Source organism: Elgaria multicarinata, chromosome 2 (genome assembly GCF_023053635.1).
Source record: "Elgaria multicarinata webbii isolate HBS135686 ecotype San Diego chromosome 2, rElgMul1.1.pri, whole genome shotgun sequence".
NCBI classification, from domain to species: Eukaryota; Metazoa; Chordata; class Lepidosauria; order Squamata; family Anguidae; genus Elgaria; species Elgaria multicarinata.
This window is the reverse complement of record NC_086172.1, coordinates 156,116,922-156,141,370: the sequence shown is the minus strand read 5'-3', so window position 1 is coordinate 156,141,370 and position 24,449 is coordinate 156,116,922. Positions and strand designations below refer to the sequence as shown.

General features: G+C 42.0%; 2 protein-coding genes across 2 annotated transcripts in view; one reads left to right on the top strand and one right to left on the bottom strand.

Annotated features, from left to right (window-relative positions):
• Positions 1 to 556, bottom strand: part of TDP1 (tyrosyl-DNA phosphodiesterase 1) — a 41,884-nt gene extending 41,328 nt beyond the window's left edge. Inside the window, exon 1 of the mRNA XM_063117946.1 lies at positions 5 to 556. The gene's annotated coding sequence lies outside the window, so the exon portion shown is untranslated. The remainder of the gene's footprint in view (positions 1 to 4) is intronic.
• A 247-nt stretch (positions 557 to 803) lies between these two features.
• The window catches only part of EFCAB11 (EF-hand calcium binding domain 11), a 49,331-nt gene continuing 25,685 nt past the window's right edge, over positions 804 to 24,449 (top strand). Inside the window, exons 1-5 of the mRNA XM_063117947.1 lie at positions 804 to 887; positions 7,351 to 7,446; positions 12,621 to 12,666; positions 14,672 to 14,773; positions 15,616 to 15,706. Coding sequence (XP_062974017.1) covers positions 819 to 887; positions 7,351 to 7,446; positions 12,621 to 12,666; positions 14,672 to 14,773; positions 15,616 to 15,706 — 404 coding nt within the window. The 5' untranslated portion in view covers positions 804 to 818. The remainder of the gene's footprint in view (positions 888 to 7,350; positions 7,447 to 12,620; positions 12,667 to 14,671; positions 14,774 to 15,615; positions 15,707 to 24,449) is intronic.

The following is a 24,449-nucleotide window of genomic DNA, read 5'->3' as shown; positions in this document are numbered from 1 at the left end:
GTACCTGCTCATTCTTCCTATCCCTACAGTTCTAAGGAGAACGGCAACTACCCATAGGCAAAGTTTTAGGAAAGAGGCCTCTGGGGCCTGGATATTACAGACCACTCAGCCTAAACGTCTCTTGAGGGGAAAATAGATGCAATATGCTTGGCTGAAGAAGCTTAAGCTACTTGAGAAGTCGCCTCAATTCGCCTTTGCTTTTAGCCGGGGGGGGGGGTCGTGTTTAACCCGTTCTATAAACTTAAATATTTTCCTTCCCTGGTCGGGCAACGGCTTTGCCAAAACGGAACAGAAAGTGCCCGGGGCGCTTCTTCTTATATCGAAACAGCTGGTGTTCCTTTGTCAGGGCTTTGCTCTGCAAGGCCAACGCCTGAATTGGTCGCCGTTCCTGGAAGAAGGAAGGGAAGAGAGATAATGCAAAACTTCTCGCAAAAACACAGTAGGAAGAAAAGCGAGGAAAAAAACTTCCTCAAACCTCCCTTCCCTTTTAAGCCAACCGCCTTTTTCGAGGCAGCGTGGAAAAGCAAGCCGAAAAGACAGACGCGGCCCTCTGAGGGGAACTTCCGGTTCCGGGGAAGTCTGGATCTTGCATTCAGAGTATGATTGACACTTAAGGACGCCCAATGATTCAGACGGCTAAACGAGGCGGTGGAGGGAGGGTCTAAAGGCTCTTTCCCACCCATTTCAACCGACGTGCCGTTCCTCGTGCTTCTAACCAATAAGAGGCGGCGTTTTGGTTGTTAAGGGGAAGTTGAGGGGGCGTGGTTTGGTTGCTACGGGAGTCTTCAGGCCGGTTGCAGGTGCCGCCGTTGTTAGCAATGTCTGAAGAGGCGGAGAAGGGAGGAAGGCGCGACGGCAATGAGTGTCGCAGGAAGCGATGGGTTAAGGTGGGTGCATCATGCATGGATGGGTGTCCCAGCTTTCTTTCTAGGGCCTCAAGGTGGAGGATGTGTTCCCCCCCCCCCATCTGCCTCCTTTTATCTTCACAACAACCCTATGTGGTAGGTCAGGCTCAACCAGGGGGGTTTATATGTGTGTAAGTTCTTTGGTGGCTTCTTTCTGGTTGGAAGACATTGCTCGCATAAACGTTGTTCTTGAAAAAACTGTGATAATTGTGGATGCACGCGAGCTTTAAAATTACATTCTGTGGGGATGAACAGGTGGGAAACAAAAGTGGACCCTGAGTGCCCTAACAGTTGTAAAGAGCCATCCTATGCATTTATAAACATTTCTGTCCTATAGCTCCCAGCCGGCAATCCTGGCTGAGTGATGCTGGAAGTTGTAGGACTTATTTCTGTCTTATCATGCATAGAATTGTGCCTCTATACTCTTAGCTTGGAAGAACAAATACCCCCTACCTAATGGACTCAAGATGTTACTGCTCTTGCTGCATTTGAACATGTATCTTACAGTTGTCGATTTTGTCTGGATGCTTTCTTAGCTATATGTACACACTTGAAACAGAAATGTCAAATCCTTTCTCCCCCCCCCCGTCTTTTTTTTAACCCATTGGTGTTGTGAGTTTTGATTGCGAATCAATATTTATGTGATTTGTTATGTTCCTGTTGTTGTTTGTAATCCCCACCACCACACACACCCTTTTGTTTTGTTATAATTGCAACTAAAATAAATTTTAAAAAAAATACCCAGGAAGTTTTCATGGTTGAATGGGGTTTTCAATCTTGGTCCCTCCAGTCCTAGTCCAGAGGCAGGCAATTTGGTGCCATCCAGATGTTTTGGATTGTTGTTGTTTATTCGTTCAGTCGTTTCCGACTCTTCGTGACTTCATGGACCAGCCCACACCAGAGCTTTCTGTCGGCTGTCGCCACCCCCAGCTCCCCCAAGGTCAAGTCTGTCACCTCCAGAATATTATCCATCCATCTTGCCCTTGGTCGGCCCCTCTTCCTTTTGCCTTCCAGTTTCCCTAGCATCAGCCTCTTCTCCAGGGTATCCTGTCTTCTCATTATGTGGCCAAAGTACTTCAGTTTTGCCTTTAATACCATTCCCTCAAGTGAGCAGTCTGGCTTTATTTCCTGGAGTATGGACTGGTTTGATCTTCTTTGGATTACAACCCCCATAAACTCCAGACGCTATAGCTGATGGTCAGGTTTTATGGAAATTATAGTCTCAAATGTCTGGATGGCACCAAGTTGCCCACTCTGGCATTACACCATAATTTTGTTTGCCCAATAGAGGCTGATGCCCATCACATGTTCCTTTGAGATTGGATCAGGCAGCTGCCCAACCACTGCCAGGTACTTATCCATTTCTTGAAATAGTTCTGCAGTGGATACGGCAGGTGTGATTACCTTGGCAGGAGTTCTGTGTCAGTTTTTAAAAATATCCCCAGCAGTAACTGAAAGTTGGATTTTATCTAATTTAGTTTTGCTTAGGCCTTAGCTAGACCAGGCTTTATCACGGGGTGAACCCTGAGATCGTCCCTGTGTGTCCACATGACGCACAGGGGATCCTGGGATCAGGGAGGGATCATCCCTCCCTTGCCCCAGGATAGAGCACTCCCCTTTGGGCCTGGTTTTTCCTCGGGCTGAGCCCGAGACCATGGAACGACTGTTGTCGCGGTTTGACTCGGCTCCCTGCGATTACTCGCACGGAACCGGGAGCTGCGCCCATCGGGGGTAGGGTGGGGGGAGCGGGGAGATGAAAATATTTTTTTAAAAAAGCACCTACCTTTAGTGCACAAGCATTCGTGTGCTCCTCTCCCTTTAAAAATAAAAAAATGGTGGGTGCGACACCGCTCTTCCTGAGGTCGTCGCACCTCGCGTGTAAACGGAGGGATCTCGCGTTAGTCACAGCGCAAGATCTTCCCTCCTCCATTGCAGACTATCAGGTAGGTCTAGCTAAGGCCTTAGAGTAGACTCATTGAAGTGCTTGAGACTTCATTTAGTCGTGATGTGTTTTACAGTGTGTTCATATGCATACTTACGAAAAAGTAAGGCTGGTTGGATATTAAAATTTAGTAATAAAGTTATATCTTATTCTTCAAATGAAAAAAGGATGTAAGGTGGCTTACAAAAATGTGTATAAATGCACCCTGAAACTTACACTCAGGTAAATGTGTACAAAATTGTAGCCCTAGGTATCTGAGGAAGAAGCCCTGTTCAGATCAATGGCAATATATTTGCAGATCTAGCATTTCTTTCAATCTTTGATATTGTCACATGTTTATGATGTGAATCCAAAGTTCATTAGGTGAGAAAAGTGAAAAAACACTTAGGGGGGATATTTTTATTTATTTATTTATTACATTTCTATACTGCCCAATAGCCAGAGCTCTCTGGGCGGTTCACAAAAATTAAAATTAAAAATTCACAGAAAAGGATCTCACTCCTTTTCTTCCTAATATAAGTAAGCAAACAGCAATAGTTTTTCTTATTCCACAGTTCCCAGAGTAAATTTTGGAACTTTTACTAGTCTTCTTTACAATGAACAGAGAAAAAATATATGATCAAGATGCAATTATTTTTATTTATCTACCTTCCAGCCCAAATAAGGCCTCCAAGTACCATAAACCTCCAAACCTCCAAGACCTCCAAGCTCCATTCCATTTAAGCCAAACATCCTAAAAGGATACCATGGTAGATGATATTGAGTACTGCTGAGAGGTCCAGGAGAACCAACAGTGCTCCCTTTTATAAATTCTGGTGTATGCTCTCCACCAAGGCTGTTTTAATCCCCATACTGGGCTTAAACTACAAGTTCAATCACAGCTTTTAAAGCTCAACTAAAAACTTTTCTTTTTCCTAAAGCTTTTAAAACTTGATGTTGTGCAGACTTCTACTGTTACTTTCTACTGTTAGTTTTTCCCTACCCTGTGCCTGCTTACCCTTCCCTGTACCTGTTGGCATTCTCTTCCCCTCCTTATTGTTTTACTATGATTTTATTAGATTGTAAGCCTATGCGGCAGAGTCTTGCTATTTACTGTTTTACTCTGTACAGCACCATGTACATTGATGGTGCTATATAAATAAATAATAATAATAAATAATAATAATAATAATAAACCAATATTGGAAAGGACCTGTTCATTCATACAGTGTTGACGACCTCTTTGAAAGTAAATCTGTGGGGCAGCTAATGGAGACAGACCTTCCCTTACTGCATCTTCACTGCTCCTTTAACAAGTTGTCTGCTTCCTTTCTTCTTCATCCCGTACATCTAACACAAATTCTTAACATTTTTCTAGGCTTGTCTTTTCTTTGCTTTGGGAAAGCAATAGGGGCTATTTGAAAATGCTGAGAAAAGGAGGTGAACATAAGATTTCATGGGAATACAGTATTTTTTATGGAGCTGTTCTTAAAGCATTGTTTACAAGAAATAATATACGTGGTTTACATGACCACAGACTGGTTAATAAGCCACAGTGGCTTGTTAACCACTCTGCATGTGCTGTTTGTATATCAGGTGGATTAACATAATTACCCTTGGCAGCAGGGCTTGTTATGTCGTGCAAACCCAGCCTAGGTAGTTAGTTGCCATAGGTAACAAGCTACCCAGAAACCTCAACAATCCATGGGTTCTGGGTGATTTATTATCCACCACAATAAGCCATGCTGGCCATATTCACAGACAAGCCATGCTGCTAAGGGTATTTATGCTAATCCCTCAGCATGCGCTACGGGGGAAATATGCCGCTGTGGCTAATTTTTCCAGCCATGGTCATGTGAAACGGGCTAGTAAAGGCACACCTGATGCCATTCATGAACACAATGACACAAAATTTACTTTGATTTTCTCAAAATTATGGAATCAAAATCTATATGTGACAAATTCAGTTCTTGTTTTGTCATTGGAATGCTCAATCCATGTTTTTTTAATAAAACTCTTCAAATAATGGCCTGGTTCACATGACATGGGGGCTGAGTTAGGACAACGTGCTAATCAAAGGTTGTTTTCCATTTTGTTCCTATTCCCCCCCCCCCCCATTGATTAACATGTCGTCCACCTTTTTAAAAACTGTCTGTGCAAGGAGTACTCAACTAATATTTCAGATAGGAAGTTTGGTTTTGCTTTGCACATTCATTTCATGCTTAGAACTAGATATCTCTTTGTTTTGGGGTTGTCTAGGATGTGAGAATTGCTTCTTGTTCACTTGCTGTGAAGGGCTTATCATCTCTGTTGTATTTATAGATGCTATCCAGGCATTAAAATACCAACAGCTGTTAGATGATTTGGGGGGCGGGGTTATTAAAAAAAAGTCTAAATGTAGTCCTGGTGTGTTCTCAGGACCTGATAATTTGTTCATGCATCTTATTAACAGTTTTCTTGACAAAGTGCTTCTGGTGATAATCAAGTAGTCGATCTGCCATTTTTTAATTTAGATTATTTCATAAGCATGTTCCTGCATGATGCTATAACAGATCTAAAGCCAAGAAGCAGAGATTCAAATGTTTAAAAATCCAGTTATATGATTCAGTTTTAGTCTCGGTTACTGTTATTTTTTATATTCATTCAAAGAATATTAAGAGTATTTCTGAACTACTTATATCACTGCAGTTTTGCTGTTATCTAACTCAAGATTGCCTTTGCCAGCATTTTCTTTATTCTTTGTGGCTACTTTAGTAGCTGCTGAAAAAAAGTACGGTCAGCAGTTGTTGAAGAAAGAAATTGAAGATGCTGTAATAGTAGATCTTTGTTGTAGGCCTCTTTCTTTTAGTATTCTTTTTCTTGATCTTAAACTTCATGGCATTTAGCTATGGTTAGGATTGTCAAATTGGGAATCCAGAGTCTACTTTTGTCTTTCAAACTATTGATGCCAAATGCCAAAGATGAAGGTCCTCCATGTCTTTACCAGAGGAAGATATGAGGCGGCAGATAAGATGGGGCAGTGTAGCTTCTGACTGACCGTTTAGGTCCTGCATAGGTGCAAGGCACTGGTTTTGAGCCCTGCAGAGTGTGCTTGGCCAGTCAGCAGCAGTACACCTCCACAGTCCTGCCACCTCCCTTAGCTGCTGCTTGACATCTCCCTCCGGTAAAGGCATGGAGGACCTTCTCCCTTGGTTCTTGCTCAACAATGGCAGCCTCTTACTACCTTCTCTCCCACATCACTCCAGCCATATCAATGGCTTTAAAGAAGGGGTGCAGGATCTCCAGACCATGGGGCACCCCAGTCCAGCCGTCACCCTCTTGGAATTCTTCCAGAGGGTGTGGCTTAGACTCCAATCCTTGCCCCTTGGAGGAAGCCCCTCAGAGCATGTTCCTGCTGCTATCTTCCATCTGAGATAGGTGATAGCAGGAGGGATTCCCCTGCTGCTGTGTGACAACAGGGGAACTCTTGCTGTTATTGCTGATCTCAGATCAGAGATAGCAGCAGAGATGCTTGGCAGCCTGGACTTCACTCGCTCATACTGGGAAGAGCAGCCTGAGAACAGAAATAGCAGTGGGAATGCAGGGTAGCCTGGGCACTGGGACTTTCCTGCAAGCAAGCGCTATTTCCCATGTGCAGGCACATCCCAGCCCCCACTGCTTCTCATCCCTGTTGCAATATCCGAGATCGCAGGGTGAACCCCAATATCCGCCCCAGATTAGAGGTAGCAGCAGGGATGAGAGGCCACTCTTCCCTGGGCACAGGTGAGTTCCAAGGCCCGCTGCCTCCAAGTTGAGAGATGACAGGGATGAAAGGTGCAGGACTCACCTGCACGGTGAAGAGTCCTGATGCCTAAGCTGCCCTGTTTCCCCTTTGGGAGGAGGCACAGTTTAGTGCCTCCGTCCAGCACAAAGAAAAGGAAAAAGAGGATGACATTGGGGCTGAGGCCATGTGCCTGATGTCATCTGGCCCACAGGGTGTGGGGCAGTGTGCCCCCAACCTAAAACAGTTCTGCACTCCTGTTTTAAAGGCAAAAACATCTATGGGCTGCTAGATCACTGTTTCACCTTATCACCTCTTAATGTTTTATTGTGGAGTTGTAAAATGTCCTGGAAATGTTGATCTGAAGAGTGATATAGAAATGTTTTGAATAAATAGATATAATCTAGAAATACTTTTTTTAATTCCAGTTTATATTTGAAGTCATATTAAAAATAAGATTTCTTGCAGAATCCTGAAAGCATTATTGACATAAGCCCTATTAAGAGTAATAATTACTGCAACTATTTTACTAAAAAGCAGTGCTTTAAAGATCACAGGCTTTTAAAACATAATTTCAAGATACCAAATTAGAGTTTAGGCAGTGAATTCTCTTGTAAAGTATGCCAGATAGTTTATTGACACATATGTGATCAAATTCAATTGCCTACTCTCCCCCCACAAAACACACACACATTACATTACATAGATAGTTGTTGGTTGGCTGTTTTTTGTTTAATCACCATTATCATCTTTGTTTTCTTTAGGCATTTGAGGCATGTGACGAAGACAACAAAGGATATTTAAGCCGAGAGGACTACAAGGTTGCTGTAGTGATGCTTTTCGGCTATAAGCCCTCAAAGGTCCTGTCTTGTGGCTGGGGAATGTTGGGAGACTTTTTTCCCCCCTAAACATTGTAGGATTGCAGCTTAAATGTTCTACAGTTTATATAATTTAAGAAATGTAAATACAGTCTTCAAAAGTTATTTTTTCATATTGCAGGAAAAATGAATGAGTAAGTTGGTCCTCCCTTGCATTGTGAGTGTTGCCAACATTATTTTAAAGCGGTGTCCCAAGCTAAAACATCCCACCCCAATAGAACACCGGGGGGGGGGGGTTTTCCAGTGTTTCTATAAATCAGGTTTCAAAAAAAAAAAGTAGACATCCCTTATTACTAGCACTATAACTTTAAATGATCCTTTACTTTTTCTTTTACTACTTTGCTATCCATCATTATGATGGACGAGTGAGACTTGCAAAAATATGTTGCAGTGTAGAATGTTCCTGTTCAGTGTTCTAGTCAGCCAGCCACACCCTCTTCTAGCATACTCCATTCTAATTCCCCAGCCCACCTGTTTTTTCATTTTATCCCCCCAACAGCCAGTTAGCATTCTTTGGCCACTCAACACGTTCAGTCCTCATTGGACTGTTTTGGGGGTATTCACCTCCCCCCTTAGGGCTTTGTTTCTACCAGACCCTTGGGGCCAACCCTGCTGGTTCTTTCCTCTTCTACATGAATGGTGCCATCTTGGCTTCATAAGCATCGGCATTTGTACTTGAACATCGGAAAGTGAGGGCGGATCCATATTTTGCAAGGAATTTGGGAGAAGGTGTTATGCTCAAAGACTGTTTATTTATTTGAAATGCATAATACCTTGCCTTTCTGTTTAAAATAAAACTTCTGGGAGAGCTTGCAGTGCACCCAGTCCTGTGGAGTCCTTACTGCAGGACAAATGGCAGTCATTCACTTTTATGCAGGAATTTAGGATTATGCTATAGGTCCCCATTTGGGCTCAGGTAAAAGCTAATCTTGATAATTCCAGTTTCTGGAGTGGAGGGAGTTGTGTTTTGCCTCCACTGTCCTGCCAAAGGAGTTCTTTTATTTTGATCTTTAGAAATCAATGAGGTGCAGTGTAGTTCACTGAACTTTTTTTTTAATCTACAATTTCAACATCAAAGCAGATATTTCCCAATAAGATATATAGCCAATCTGGCCTTTTAATTTAAAGTAGCCTTAGTTATGTAGCAAACAACAGTTGCCTCCCACCATGATCAATAACTCAAAATAGTTCAAAAGAAGTATACTAGATAAAAAAAGTTTGCCTATATAACTGGAAATAAAAAATGACATTTCTATTAAAAGCATAAATAATTAAGTCAGTTAAAATAGGAATTTCAATTGAACTTCCCATTCCTTATCAATATGTGATACTCTTAACAGAAAATAGACAAGAGGTGCTCAGAACCTTTAAATTAGATTTTCATGAATACCGTGTCAGTTTAGGCATAAAGCCGGGAGAATGGGCATCCAAATGGCAGATGTGGTTCAATGTAAGCAAGTTTAAGGTGATGCACGTTGGGTAAAAAAACACCAACTTGAAGTATAGCCTAATGGGATCTGAGCTGGCGGTGACCAAACAAGAAAGAGATCTTGGGATTGTGGTGGACAGATCGATGACAATGTCCACCCAGTGTGCAGCCACTGTAAAGAAGGCAAACTCCAAGTTAGGCATTATAAGGAAAGGAATTGAGAATAAAACTGCTAGTATCATATTGCCTTTATACAAATCTACGGTGCGACCACACTTAGAACACTGTGTACAGTTCTGGTCACCACACCTAAAAAAGGATATCACGGACCTGGAAAAAGTGCAGAAAAGGGGAACTAAAATGATTAAGGGAGCATCAACTAGGGTTGTTTAGCTTGGAAAAAAGGAGGCTAAGGAGGGACATGATAGAGGTGTACAACATTATGCATGGTGTGGAGAATGTGGATAAGGAGACATTTTTCTCCTTCTCTCAAAATACTAGAACCTGGGGTCATCCCATGAAGCTGATTGGTGGGAGATCCAGGAGAAATAAGAGGAAGTACTTCTTCACACAGCTCATAGTTAAATTATGGAATTCACTACCACAAGATGTAGTTTTGGCCACCAATTTGGATGGCTTTAAAAGGGGGTTGGATAAATTATTTGAGGTGAAGGCTATCAATAGCTACTAGCCCTGATGGTTGTGTGCTACCTCCAGTATTCAAGGCAGTAAGCTTGTGTGCACCAGTTGCTGGGGAACATGGGTGGGAGGGTGCTGTTGCACCATGTCCTGCTTGTTCATCCCTGGCCGACGGCTGGTTTGCCACTGTGGGAACAGAGTGCTGGACTAGATGGATCCTTGGTCTGATCCAGCATCAGGGCACTTCTTATGTTCTTACATTCTAAAGTCAAACTATTGGCAAGCGCTAAGCTTGTGTTCTTCCTCTCCTTGTGTACTTTTGATATCCCACTTACGATGTAGTAGCAAGCCATCACTGCCAGCAAGGAATGATTGGAAATCTAGCTCAAACTGCAGTTTGTACTCTGCATTTGTGTAAGCCATGCCAGTACACTCTGGTTTGCCACTAAGGTCATAATCCTATGCATGTTTAGACAGGAAAAAAACCCTATAATTCTGGCTGGGGCATGCTGATAGTTGTAGGATGTTTTTCTGTCTAAACATGCACATATGAATAGGTTTGCGCCCTGAATTGGAAGTGACCAGTGAAATTGGAACTCAGTCTGCATTGACCTATTCTCTGTTTGCAACAGCATGAACAAATCTGTTAAACACATTTATTTCCTTTTAAATGTAACGTTTCCAAAGATTTTGTTTAGATTATTTATTGAGCACAGTCGAAGACTGTAATCGTAAGGGCACTTTCAGCACAGTCTTATTCATGTCTCCTCAAAAGTTACTCGCATTGAATTCATTGGGGCTTACTCCAAGGAAAATGATTATAGGTTTGTCGCCTTAATTGGGGAATATGTCGGATTGAATTCAGTGGGACTTACTTCTGAGTATACATGCATGTCGTCTCCGCATCCCACCCCCAGATATGTCAAATGCATTTTTAACAGTTTAAAATATATTTTCGTTTTCTTCATATCCATGTATACAAATTTGAATCCAACTAATGCCGTTTGTTACCATCAGATGTCACTGTTAAATACTTTTCTCAGCGATTTAAATTTGGAAACTAAAAGCTGATTTGGCATGATTATTTTTAGTTGCTTCATTAGAAAATCTAAGGCTGCAATTGTATGTACACTGACCTAGGATTAAGCTCCACTGACTACAGCTGGATTTCCTTCTGAGTAAATATGCTTAGGATTGTACTGCATGTCTGCAGTCTACAATGTGGTTGTTCCACATTTGTTCTACTAGATGACATGGTTCTAGAGTAAATGAGTTGTGGGTCTTCTTTCAACATAAGACTATCAATGAAATTAGATTTTGCTTACATGTCATTTTATGGCATTTCTGTAGAAAAAGATGCTAGACATACTGCAATCATTAAAATGTGTAATAAATTGATAAGAACTAGAGAAGCAAGCAAAGATTAAAGACTAGTGAATGAATTTTAGATATATTTTTTGTTTTTTACACTTTTAAATGTTTGATTTTATAGATTATTTTATTACAAAATAATATAGATGTTATTTCTTTGGTAAATGAAACAATTTTTGTGAAACCATTTTCCTGATAAATGGTTTTGGGCTGGCATTATTACTATGTAAATCAACAGACTTCAATCTATAGTCAGTGGACTCTCCTCAATTTATTTAATTGATAACTAATATGCTGTGCAATTCTAACTTTAATTATAGCTAATGTTCTTTGTTAACTTGTTCAACTATAAGGCTTGTCAGTAAAAACAAAATATTAAAAATATTTTTATATGTTCTAAAATGGCCCTAGCTTGACCCTCTTGCCAACCAGATGGCATGTACGGATTTACAAAAACCCTCCAACACTCACAAGTCTTGCTGCACAAAAAATGTCTATGTTTGTATTCTACATCCAAATTATTACTATTGGTTGTCGTCGTAGTAATACTTATGTACCGCTTAATATAAAATCTCTAAGCAGCGGTAATAAAATCCCTAAATACGCAATCCATTGCATTCCTTTCACTGGTATCTGCACTGGGATGCCCATTTTGATTGGCATCATATATACCAGGCGACTGTTGGTTGAGGGGAGTTTGAGTCAGATAATGCAGGCCTAAGGTTGTGCTTCCTGCAAAGCCAATTCCAGTCTCCTCCTCCCATAGCAACCACCCAAAGGATTGGCTGCTATCTGGACAATTTTCCTCTTGTCTGGTAGCTCTACAGAGCCAGCAGGCAAGAGGAAACAGGCATCAGCCAGGTCCTGGGAGCTCAAATGCTGCTACTGCCTGGCAAAGACTCAGTTATCTCAAACACCTCTGAAGTCGCCATGGAACCATGGGCAAAAAGGACCCCACGAGCACAAGCACTATTTCCTTTTTTAAATGGAAGGGTAGAATTCCCCATCCAGATCAAAGGATCCTTTGCGGGGTGGAGATGAAATTGGGTTTCAAAAGCACACGCCTAAGGGCATATGTCCACTGATCAGTTCCTTCATCACCGCTCTTTCGGTCCCAGTCTAAAGAGAAGTAAGTGGCAGCCTGCTTACATCTCTTCAGCTCTGTCGGTAACTGCCAGCTGTGGGCATGTGCACGTGTGCTGCTTTCTCCTGGCAGCTTTCAATTGTCGATGAGGATTGTAGCAAAGTGCTACAGAAGCCTAAAGTGGCCGAATTTGGCTTCAAAACAAGTCAGATTTGGCTGCTTTACTCTGCCTTAGCAGTTTGCTGTGAATTTCGGCAGCAAACCATGCTTGCAGCGTGTTGCTCATGCTTACTTTAATGGGATGTAACCTTTACTGTATGCTTTTGGAGAAGTGGCTATTCACAGTGAAACCGGGAGGATGCGATCCAGCCAAAGTTCAGCACTTTGAAGTTATTAATTTCAGTGGGAGATTTTTACTTAACTCTCTCAATGAAATCAATGGACATCAAGGCACTTAACTTTGGCTGGATCGGGCCCTTAATTTTCAGACGTCATGAGCAAATATTTAAATGAAAAGTGTGTTAAGTTTTAGAATATCCTAATAGTTTTGAAGAATTAGCTTGTGTACAAATAGAACATGAGCGGAAATAAATGTATTGGGTCATTCCTTCATGTCATTTTTATCTATTTTAGGTGGAAGCGGATTCAGTCATGGCCTCCGTGGAGCACAATGGATCTGGTACGATACAAGCATCAAACTTTAATCTTCTCTTCTTTTTTTTAATAAACGAATAAGAAGAAAAAGGAGGGGCTGTGGCTCATGGGTGGAGCACATGCTTTGCATGCAAAAGCTCCCCAGGTTCAGTTCCCAGCATCTTTTGGCTGGGTTGGGAAAGACCCCTGCCTGAAACCTTGGAGAATCGCTGCCAAGCTGTGTAGACAAGACAAAGCTAGATGGACCAACATAAGGCAGCTTCCTAAACAAGAGTTGGGCTACTGAGAGAAGCAGAGGAAAATGAGTAGAGGGTAGTTCGAAAGGCATGCTGCTTTGTGTACTTACCACACCAAAATATTTTTTTAGGAATGTTTTTAGGGAGAAAGATTTAATTTTCTAGTTGTATTTCTAGCTAGGTTGATAGATATGCACGTGCGCATGCACACAGATGCATATATAGATAGAATCATAGAATAGCAGAGTTGGAAGGGGCCTACAAGACCATCGAGCCCAACCCCCTGCTCAATGCAGGAATCCACCCTAAAGCATCCCTGACAGATGGTTGTCCAGCTGCCTCTTGAATGCCTTTGGAGAGCCCACAAACTCCCTAGGTAACTGATTCCGTTGTCATACTGCTCTAACAGTCAGGAAGTTTTTCCTGATATCCAGCCAGAATCTGGCTTCCTTTAACTTGAGCCCGTTATTCCATGTCCTGCACTCTGGGAGGATTGAGAAGAGATCCTGGCCCTCCTCTGTGTGACAACCTTTTAAGTATTTGAAGAGTGCTATCATGTCTCCCCTCAATCTTCTCTTCTCCAGTCTAAACATGGCCAGTTCTTTCAGTCTCTCTTCATAGGGCTTTGTTTCCAGACTCTCTCTTCTAGAGAAGAGAGAGAGAGAGATGTCAACAAAGCAAATGCAGTTGTTCAGCTAGCAGAAATAACTGATTTGCCAAGTTATCCTGGGGTGGATCCCAGCTACTTTAATTTGACAGTCCTCTTTTACTTGGCCAGTTTGCACAATTGAGCAGCCCACCACAGCTTATTTATGCCAATGTAGGCTGTGGTGTGTGCCGGTGGCCATTTTGAATATTCACTGCCCAGCTGTGGCTTATTATGGCTTGTGAACCCAGGTGGTGAGGACTGTGGGAGGCTCACTGCGGTGCCTTCTGAACTAACCCAGTATCTTTATATGTAAAATGTAAATGCTTTTAAGGAGACCACAACTGTTTGGAGGGATAATCTGACATAGGAACTGACATGAAAAGGAAATACACTATGAAAATAGTTTGTTGATTTAAAAAAAAATGTGAAAGGAAATGAAGTTTAAAATTCAAAATCATGAATCGTTGGCAAAATGTTTCCACAAAATCCATTCAAAAAGGTCCCCACTTTTTCATGTGCATTAACATAACAGTCCATGATGGACAATAGTAGTAGAAATGATAATTGCCTTTCTACTTATGCTTCCCATACTTCAGTACAGCTGCTTAAAATGGAAAATATAGTGATAGCCTCTTATTATGGTGAACTGATTTTCTCTGTCTTCTTATACCCAGCTGGTTTGCCACTTTAAGCAGTGACATAGCACTCTAGTTTTAACCACCTGAACTTGAAGTAAGTTCAGTATTGGGGCATATTGCTGGGCAAAGGTGTTTAGGATTGTGATTCAAGTCTAATAACTTGTGTAGTAGAAGAGAAGTGTGTTGCAATGTAGAAGTCCAATTTCAAGGATTGTTCTTTTATTTAGAACGTTGAGGCTGCAATCCTATACCCACTCACTTGTGAGTAAGTCACATTGAATTCAATGGGACGTATGTCTGAGTAGAGACATATAGGATTGCACTGTAAGGCTGTAAACCTATGCAGACTGTTTGAGATTAACCTCCATTGAACATAATGAGTTTTGCTTCTGAGTACATATGCAGAGGATTGCACTGCAAAAGTATCGCACTGCTTGAATTGCAAGTATTTGAAGGACGGATAATTATATGCTTTTGTTGATGTATTCCCTTTCTCCATTTTTCTAGGAGTATCACTTGAAAAGTTTCTAAATCTGATGAGTACAAAGAAGGCTGCTCATTTTTACCATAGTGAAGTAAGACAACTATTCACTGCTTTTGACCGTCAATGTAAGTTCTTCCTCCACTTGGACTAAGAATTCTTTCATGCCTTGTTGGTGATAAGTTTGTTTGTGTATTATTCCATTTTGATCCCACCCTTCTGAGAAGCTCAGGGTGGCATGCAAGCTTCTGTCCGCCCATCACCAGTGTCACAACAAGCCTGTGGGAGAAGTATCAGAGGCAGTAAGCCTATATACACCAGTTGCTGGGGAACATGGGTAGGAGGGTGCTATTGCACCATGTCCTGCTTGTGAGTCCCTGGTTGACAGCTGGACTAGCTGGATCTTTGGTCTGATCCAGCATGGCTCTTCTGATGTTCTTAAGCGTGGCTGATAGTAACTGGCCCAAAGTCACCCAGTGAGCTTCTCAGCCAAGGGGGAATTTGAACCTGCTTCTCCAAAGTGTGACACTGTGTCATGGGCATATTGGCTGGGCGCTGCAATCCTGCAAATCTGGAGGGCACTGGGTTGGGAAAGACTGCTTAAATCTCCACATCAGACTAGCTCTCTGTTTATTAACAGGCAGAGCCCAAAATTTCCCAAGGTTGAGATTAGTGCATTTCAATAACTAGCACATAATATGAAAAGCATGTTTTATTGTTTTCCCTGATATTACTTGAGTCATATGTGCAACAAGCAGTTCTGGGACAAAATGCCCTAACTAACTGCGCTTGAGACTTAACACACTTTTTAAAAAATAGTAACAAAAGGGACATTGTTCCTCAGGTTTTCTGGAGGCCTTGCTTCCAGTAATCTCAAAAAGCATCTTTAAATCCTGGTTTATAAATGCACTATTCTAAATATTTTAATGTCTCTCAGCATGGATTTTTAAATTTGTTTTTCTCTAACAAGGTAAAGGATTTTTATCTTTTGAAGACTTCAAAAAAGCCTTCAATATTGTTGCACCCAAGTTGCCAGAGAGGACAATCATTGAAGCATTCAGGTAAAACAAATAGAATCATTTGGATGATGATGATTATGATGATTTTATATGCCAAAAAGCCACTAAAAGTCCAACAATTTAAAACAGTAAAATCTTAACACAATAAAATGTTCTCAAAATTTAGACAAAGCTTTAGATCCAGTCCACTGCAGGCCTTGTGCCTCCAGGCAAAGGGTTCTCCATAGGGCATGAGTGGGCAACTTTTGGCCCACTAGATGTTTTGGCCTACAACTTCCATCAGCCCTAGACAACATAGCCAATGGTGAGGGATGCTGCAACTTGTAGGCAAAACAACTGGAGGGCCAAATGTTGTCCATTCCTGCCATATGGGATAACAGAGCCCTGTTTTCTCTTCTTGTCCCTCAGCCTGTGCACATTATTATTATTATTATTATTATTATTTATTTATTTATTTATTTATTTATTTATTTATTTATATAGCACCATCTATGTACATGGTGCTGTACAGAGTAAAACAGTAAATAGCAAGACCCTGCTGCATAGGCTTACATTCTATTAAAATCATAGTAAAGCGATAAGGAGGGGAAGAGAATGAGAGCTAAGTGCACCAGGCTATAACATGGAATGGGAAACTTCTGCACACCTCCTGTAATGCCCCCAGCCACCACTCCCCACTCCCCTTCCTTGCTGCCTAAGGAAGTAACAACACAGAAACCAAGGTTTTCAGAGGCTCATAAGTCCCTCCTCAACATGGCATCCACACATGGTGAAGGGGACAGGCATATAAATGTATTTTTGCTTATCAACTGTATCCCATGTATTAAGACGTGATAGCAAAGTACAGTGCACAGGTGTGATTCAACCTTAACTCAACATACGAGGCACTCGTGAGTTTACGCTATTAGATGGCCTACCAAATCCCTTTTGAAAATTAACATTCATATGGCAGGTTTAGAATTCATTAGTAAAAATCATGCAAAAGGAAAATATTTCAAATTCCAGCAGTGTGCATTTCATGGCTTGAGAGGCAAGGGAGGTGGGGGAGAATTAGAATAAGCAATGAGTGTATAAGTTGTGTACGACGTTTTACGTGTCGCTGCTTTTTAATCTTGCTAAGCCTTTCCAGTTGTTACAGAGTTTTGACATGTGAAAACTTAAGGGTTATCATTAGTCAGAAAATGCTCACTGCAGTGCAGAACACCGGCTATTAATGGCACAGTCCTATGCACATTTAGACAGAAAAAAGTCCTACAACTCCCAGCATTCCCCAGCCAGCATGGGGAATGCTAGGAGATTTAAGACTTTTTTCTGTCTAAACCTGCATAGGATGGTGTCTTAAGAAAAAACATATTACACACTGGCTGCTTAGGAATATATGCCACATTTAAACAAACAAAACTAGTGGTTGTTTGCTGAGGTGAGGGCATGTGATTGTATGAGGTGGTACTTGAGCGTGTGTATATAACCATGTATATGAAACTAGTATTTTTTTATAGAATTGTACACATTCACTTTATATTGCTTAGCTTTAACATGTTCTTTAACATGTTTTAAATAAACAGCAATGTTTATTTAAAATAGTTTCCCAGTCATTGTGGGGGTGTGGGGGTGTCTTGCAATTAATTATAAGCACAATGTACTTTATTAGATATGTGGCCTAAAACCTTTTCTCAGCTTGTACATTAATCTTTATAGAGCATGTGGAACACCAAAATGAATATAAATTGGCAATAGATCTGTTTAACCATTTGGTGGTGCTAAATAGCCTTTTAAAGGCAGTTAATGAAAAAAAGGATATAAATAATTCCGAACTACAGTACATGTCTTTGCTGTTGTTTCATGGCAATTAGAAATTCATTTTAGTCTGGCATGAGGCTGGTTTTCAAAATAAATTCATAACGTTTCCACACTTCCAGTATTAGAGGCAGTATGCCTATATACACCAGTTGCTGAGGATCATGGGTGGGAGGTTGCTTTTCCACTCATGTCCTGCTTGTGGGTTCCACCAGGTATCTGGTTATCAACTGTACGAACAGAATGCTCGACTATATGGACCCTTGCTCTGATCTGACATTCTAGTCACCGGTTGCTGCTGAAATCTCTGTAAAACACATGTAACAATTTAGGTCCTAAGAGAGTTCAATGTTACTGTTGCCCTCCTTCTTTGACCTAGATTCTGGAACATACTCCATTATAGTAGCAGCGTTTATGCACACTAACTTCCTTCGATGCTACCTGCTGAACTGTATCTAAAGCACATATCAGGGGATATATTTATTTATTATATTTATATCCTGCCCTTTTCCCTCCAAGGAACCCAAGGCGGCGTACATAATCCTGCTCCTCTCCATGTTATCCTCACAACAACAACCCTGTGAGGTAGGCTGGGCTGAAAGTCTGTGACTGGCCCAAAGTCACCCAGTGGGTTTCTATGGCCGAGTGGGGACTAGAACCTGGATCTCCCAACTCCCAGTCCGACACCTTAGCCACTACACCACACTGGCTCATTGCATCCTTGGGGCAAAATACATGGAAGTGTGGTGCTGCGCTGATGAAGCTTTCGCTCACTTTCCTCACTAGTGGATGGACTTCTGCAAACAGGGATGTGATGACAGAAATGTGAAAAGGCAGAGGGTTTTTTCCTGTCTGCCTTGGTAATACCAGTAACTCAAATTGGCTCTTTCCAACGAATAAAATTGCAGAACTTAGGTTTTTGCAAGGTGGTTTCCTCTACCGGGTATACAGAAGCCTGTTCTTTTCACGTAAAAAGACTGCACCAAGCAGTTGAGTAACTTGTAGAGCAGGGGCAGGCAACCTTCTTGAGCCATGGGCACATTTGGCCATTTGAAAAACTGTCCTGGACACCACCATAAAATGGTTGCTATGGGAGGTGTGGCAAAGTACAAGTAACCTGCCCAAACCACTTGAGTACAAGACGGAGGTGGAGTCTGAGCCCCAACACACTAAACAATCCTTTGAACCCATCGTTTTCAGTTCCAGCAGAAACCTAGTTCACAGCAGTCCCAGCTGCCAGTAAGAAAATGTGTTGTTATTTTTTATTCAAGTGGAAAGGGAGGAACACCTTGGCGGGTGTCAAGAAAGGTGTCTGTGGTGCATTGATGCTCATGGGCACCACATTGCCTATCCCTGTTGTAGACCCTATGCTTTACCCCATGAAAATCCCATATTATGCCTAAGCCTTCTGTGCTAAGCACTGAGCATTGGACAGGTGCAGCAGTGTGTCTGCTGCCTATTCCTGCTTCAACAGTTCTCTGGCTTAGGATACGAGAGATAATGTTAGCCAGAAGCAAATAGTATTTCCTATTGTGTTCTGTATTTTGAGCTCATTTACCCTTACATGCATAGGATCACCCACTACAGGCATGCTAAGACTGGTGTGGTTTTGCCTGCTCCCTTCCAAAATGACCTCATTGTTTCCCCCCCTATAATTATTCACTAATACAAAAATAACCTGGTTTTGTGTCACTATCTTCAGTCACGATCTTGTGCTCTTCATGAAATTTTGATTTAGACATGTACTGCAGAGCAGTGTGAATATGAAACATTCATCTTCCCATGGCTAGTTGCCATGGGAACATAGTACACAGTGCAATGTCATTCCAGTTCTGGTGATGTCTGCAGTAGTTTTTTCTTTGTTGTTTTTCTTTCTTAAGCAACTGTGTTGCAGCCTACATCCTGAAGTGTGCATGCAGTGTAATCTTTGCAGAGTTTTCTCTAATGGCCAACGCATCTGCCTGTGTGTTTTTTTCCCCAGGGCATAATTCTTGGTTGGGTCTGTGTTGTTAAAAAGTTCTTACCATTTTGTTTCTGTAGAATGAGATATAGAACATATCTTACTAGTCCAAACAGGGCCGTGTGACCCTCAAAACATGTGCTCATCCCCCAAAGAGGAATTTGCTTCTACCAGACACTCACTTGCATTAGATAATAATGCTTCAGAGAAAATTCCCTTCTCTTTTCCTGCAACCTTCTATATCTTTCCCTGGAGTAGATTATCCATCTGCTACAGTGATATTTGCTAAGAAATTACCAAGAGCTAATTCAAAGGTAGGAAATATTTAATAAGATGATGGGGAAAGAATATCTGATGCATGTGTGTGTTTTCATTTCAACGTTCTAAATGTAATTAGCTTTATATTTGTTATGAACACTTTTCACTTGTGCTGCCACAATTGACTGCCACACAAAAAAGCCAGATTTCCTTTCTCATCCTGTGTTCCACCCTCCACTTGTGTCAATTTCCTGTCCCTTATATGTCTGGCCTCCTCCTTCCAGACTATTTCCTCCTTCCATGTTCTCTTGGACAAGTGCTATTTGTGGCCAGGTAGCCAGCACTCATCGTCCAGGCTTAAATTTAAACGACCCTATAACGCGGAGCAAGATGCTCGTGGGAGTGGAGAAAGACGGTGGATTGCAGAAATGCTTTTCTCCATGCAGACAAAAGAGTTCTGACAGTTTAAGTTCAGTGTATTTGATAAGTTGCATTGATACCTGTGGGCTTGTCTATTACTTCATAAAGGATTTGTACTGAAAAGAACGGACATGTTGCTTTTATTTATTTACTTATTTATTATTGCATTTATATCCCGCCTTTTTTCCTGCAAGGAACCCAAAGCAGCGTACATAATCCTCCTCCTCTTCACTTTATCCTCACAACGACAACCCTGTGAAGTGGGTTGGTCTGAGAGTCTGTGACTGGCCTAAAGTCACCTGGTGGGTTTCCATGGCCGAGTGGGGACTAGAGCCCGGATCTCCCGACTCCCAGTCCGACATTCTGGCCACTACACCACACTGGCTCTTGCCAATTGGCAAACTGTATTGCTGAACTGAGCATATTTAGAGCTTGTTCGGTAAACATGCGCCCTTCCCCAGATCCTGTACTGATAGGGCTTCCATGCTTCTTCCTCCCACCCCTTTGCAGTGTATAGTCTGCAATAGGACGACGCTGGGTGGGATTCAGAGAGCAACGCAACTACGCCCTTGGGGCCATGGGGCTTGTTGTTTCTTGGTCAGTAGTCCCTTAGGACATCTACGAAATCATTTTTGAAACTGAGCATGCTTTTTAAAAGAAGTTTGTGATGAGGGTCTGATGTTGAAAGGTGGGAGGGTGTCACTGCTTTTAAAAACTGTGTTATTCAAAATATAGACCACATTTAGCATGTTGTGCTTTTATATTTCAACATTTCCACTTTGCCCAATTTTGAGATTTCCCCCCAAAATTTAGGAAAAGTGGGGTCCTGTCCTTTTACCCTCTGTGTGACTCAACCTAACTAGACATCTCTTAATGAGACCATCATGATTTCTTCCCACTTCCCTCTTTGTCTGATAAAACTCTCTCGATAGTAAGTACTCATATTTATCTTGACCAAGTCTTGTCCAGTTAAAGACAAAACCCAATCTTGCAGTCAAAATGAGAAACCAGTGATTTGGGAGATCTTGTTTTTCAATAGTTTACCTGTCAAAACTGCCTACAAGTTACTGTTCTTTCCAGGGATTAAGTTTCATAATTTGCAGTCTTAAGTGCACTTGGGTAGAAGTATGTTATATCAAAATCAATAGGTCAGATGAATGTGATTAGAAGTGGTATATTAGGAATCTTGTTTTTCCAGCATTATCATCCATCTTTCCTTTTTAAATATTTGTAGGAGCTGAATATTGCCTGCAACACAAAAGGGAAATAAATCTAGCATTTATGGGCTGCCTATACTTGTAAAACCAAGCATATTCTTTAGCAGGTATTGTATTTGCACATTTTCAGTCACTCATTTAGTGAATTTTGCTGGAGGTTTTGTAACTCTCTTGCTATGCTTGTTATTTTGTGTTTGTACAGTTTCTTTACCTCTGATCTTTCTGTGTATGCTAGCATCCTTTAGGATTCAGAGACTTGGTAGTATCCAGTGGTATCGTTCCACCAGCAGAACGTTGCTGATGGATTGAATTTCCCTTCCACCCAGCAGCCACAGGCATGTCCCCCAGATTTGTTCCAGGGTCTTGGAGAGGCACTCTAGGGTGGAATTGGGGGCCATTTGGGGTAGTGTTAGCTGGAGGTAGGGAAGGGAAATCTCTATTGCAGGAGCAGACATCTACTTGTGTAATGTTGGACTTTATTTATTTATTTATTTATTTATTTATTTATTTAGAATATTTATATACCGCTCCCCATTGAAAAATTTTACAAGGTAAAATGAAAATAAAAACAGAATAAAACAGTTAAAACAAAATTTAAAAAGAAGCAAAAATCAGAAATCCAAGGCTGCATGTTAAAGAAAGGCTTCTTGAAATAAAGATGTTTTCGGGATCTTCTGCAGAAAAGGGAATGTGACACGATGAGCTGGTTTGCACATAACAAAAATTCGCAGGTTGTTTAATCAACAAATAGGCAGGGGTGAGCAGGTGCGACTGCGCTGCCTCCAGTGCACTCCTAACTTCTGCTTTCAATAAGCAACCTATGATTGCTGGATTTGTAGGTTGTTAGTGTGATGTCTGAACCTGGACACTGGATTGTTTAGGGGTTTAACAGCCCAGGGTTAACCCATGTTGTTGGGTTAACCCACAAATTGGTATTACATGCAGACTGGGTCAATAGATTATTTTCCAACTGATCGTGTTTGTTGATTCATCTAATAGTGAATTATTATTTTCTGTTAGCTTCTTTATAGTTAACTCTGTACCATATTGTTCTTTTTTATTCTTTTTAAATTAATATTGTTTGTGTGCCAGTCATTCCAAATTATAGAAATGGCAGTGTATGCTTTGCCAAAGTGCCCTGATAATTGTTATTAGCAAGTACAAATCAATATGTACAGTGATCTTTCTGTGAGATGTAAATATATATTTTTGAGTCGTGCTGGTAGCAGCACTTATGTTCTTTTAATCAGGAATTAACAAGTGAAAATCATTCATTGAACGTTAAGGTGTCATAATTTTGAGTTGTAAGATAAATGGTTGTTTTCTGCCACTTTTTCTGCTGCCTACTATATGTTTGGGGGATACAAAAATCATTCTCTGTAATACCGATACTGTGATCCTCATACACACTTACAGTTGGATGCTAAATTCAGGTCAGGCTAGTCAATGAAGGGTCATGAATGTATTTTAACTAACAAGCGTTTAATTATCCAGCTTGTGCTTCTGCCCTTGCCTGTTTAGTATTATGTTTTCAAAGTACTGATTTCAGTTGGTGTAGCAGAGTACTTATAGGACCTTGCTAGACAAGGCGTTAGCGTGGTGCGAGGCCCGGCCTCATCCCTGCGCGTCCAGATGACTCATAGGGGTTCCCAGGCTCAGGCAGGGCTCAAACTGCCCTGGCCCCGGACTAACCGGCACCGCTTTTGGTCCAGTTTTTCTGCAGTCCCAGCCTGAGCCCGGGGCTGCGGAAGGTCTAGCCCGTTCCACTGCTTTCCTGGCTACCGCATTTACTCGTGAGTAGCTGGGAGAAGCTGTGCCCATCGGGCTGGAGGGGGGTAAATCGCAGGGGGGAGGGAGATCGGGGCCAGGGGTGGAAATGGCCGGGGGGAAGAGCGGACCCAGCGGGAGAGATGGGGAGAATGAGCGGAGCCAGGGGACATTGGAGGGGAATCGCAGCCCAGGGGCAATGGGGGGGGATCAGAGATTGTGAGCAGGTAAGGGGGGCATCGGACATGGCGGGTGGGTGGGTGGGGCATTGTATAGGACAGGTGGGTGAGGGAGGCATCAGACATCACGGGGGCAGGGGGGAGCAGGGAACCCTTTTTTAAACAAACAAACACTACCTTATCATTGGTGCGCTCCTGCACACATGGCCCCTTTAAGCTGAAAAAAAAATGGCCGACGCGACGAGGCTTACTTTTACTCCGTCGCGTGTTATGTCTAGCTAGGAGCGACAGCCTGTGCTACTTCTAGCACGGGCTGGCCCCTCTACAGGCCCGGATTCCCAGTCTCCATTTGCCTGTGACGCTAAACCATAATTTAGTGTTATGTGTACGAGCCTTGGAGTCATGCAGTCCCTCCTGCCCTCTCCTTTGGCATAGCCATTGCTTCCATCATCAGCTAGCCACGCTTGCTGATGCCTCCCTCTTGTGTGTGGCTGGTGCCATTTTGGCTACATAAGAACTGTCAGTTGGAGAACGGAGACCACTGTGCATGTAGATGAGGGCATAAAATTAAGGCATACATTCCAGGATGCTCTTGGGTTCAGGCCTAAACCTGCTCTCTGCTTTTGGTAATCTCATCTGTTGAGAATCACACCTGCTCCTACCTTCATAGCATTATCTAGACTTCCATTTCTTGGTCGCACTAGAGTGAACCAATATTGTGTGAGTGAGAATACATTGTTCTGATGTACACATGCATCCAAGTGCTTTATTTGTCCTACCTCCAGTATCAGCAAAAGTAAGCCTATATACACCAGTTGTTCGGGTACATGGGCTGAAGCTGCTTGGTGGGAGATTCAGGACAGATAAAATGAAGTACCTCTTCACACAGTGCATAGTTAGACTATGGAATTCACTTCCACAAATGTAGCTATGACCACCATTTTGGATGGCTTTAAAAGGGTGTTGGAAAAATTCATGGAGGATAAAGCTATCCATGCCAGAGAACATGGGTGGGAGGGTGCTGTTGCACTCATGTCCTGCTTGTTGGTCCCTGGTCGACAGCTGCTTCGCCACTGTGTGAACCGAGTGCTGCATTTAGATGGTCTGATCCAACATGGCTCTTCTTATGTTCTTATTTATTTAATGTTATATTTAACCCCTCTTTACAGCTAGCAATTGGATCCCAA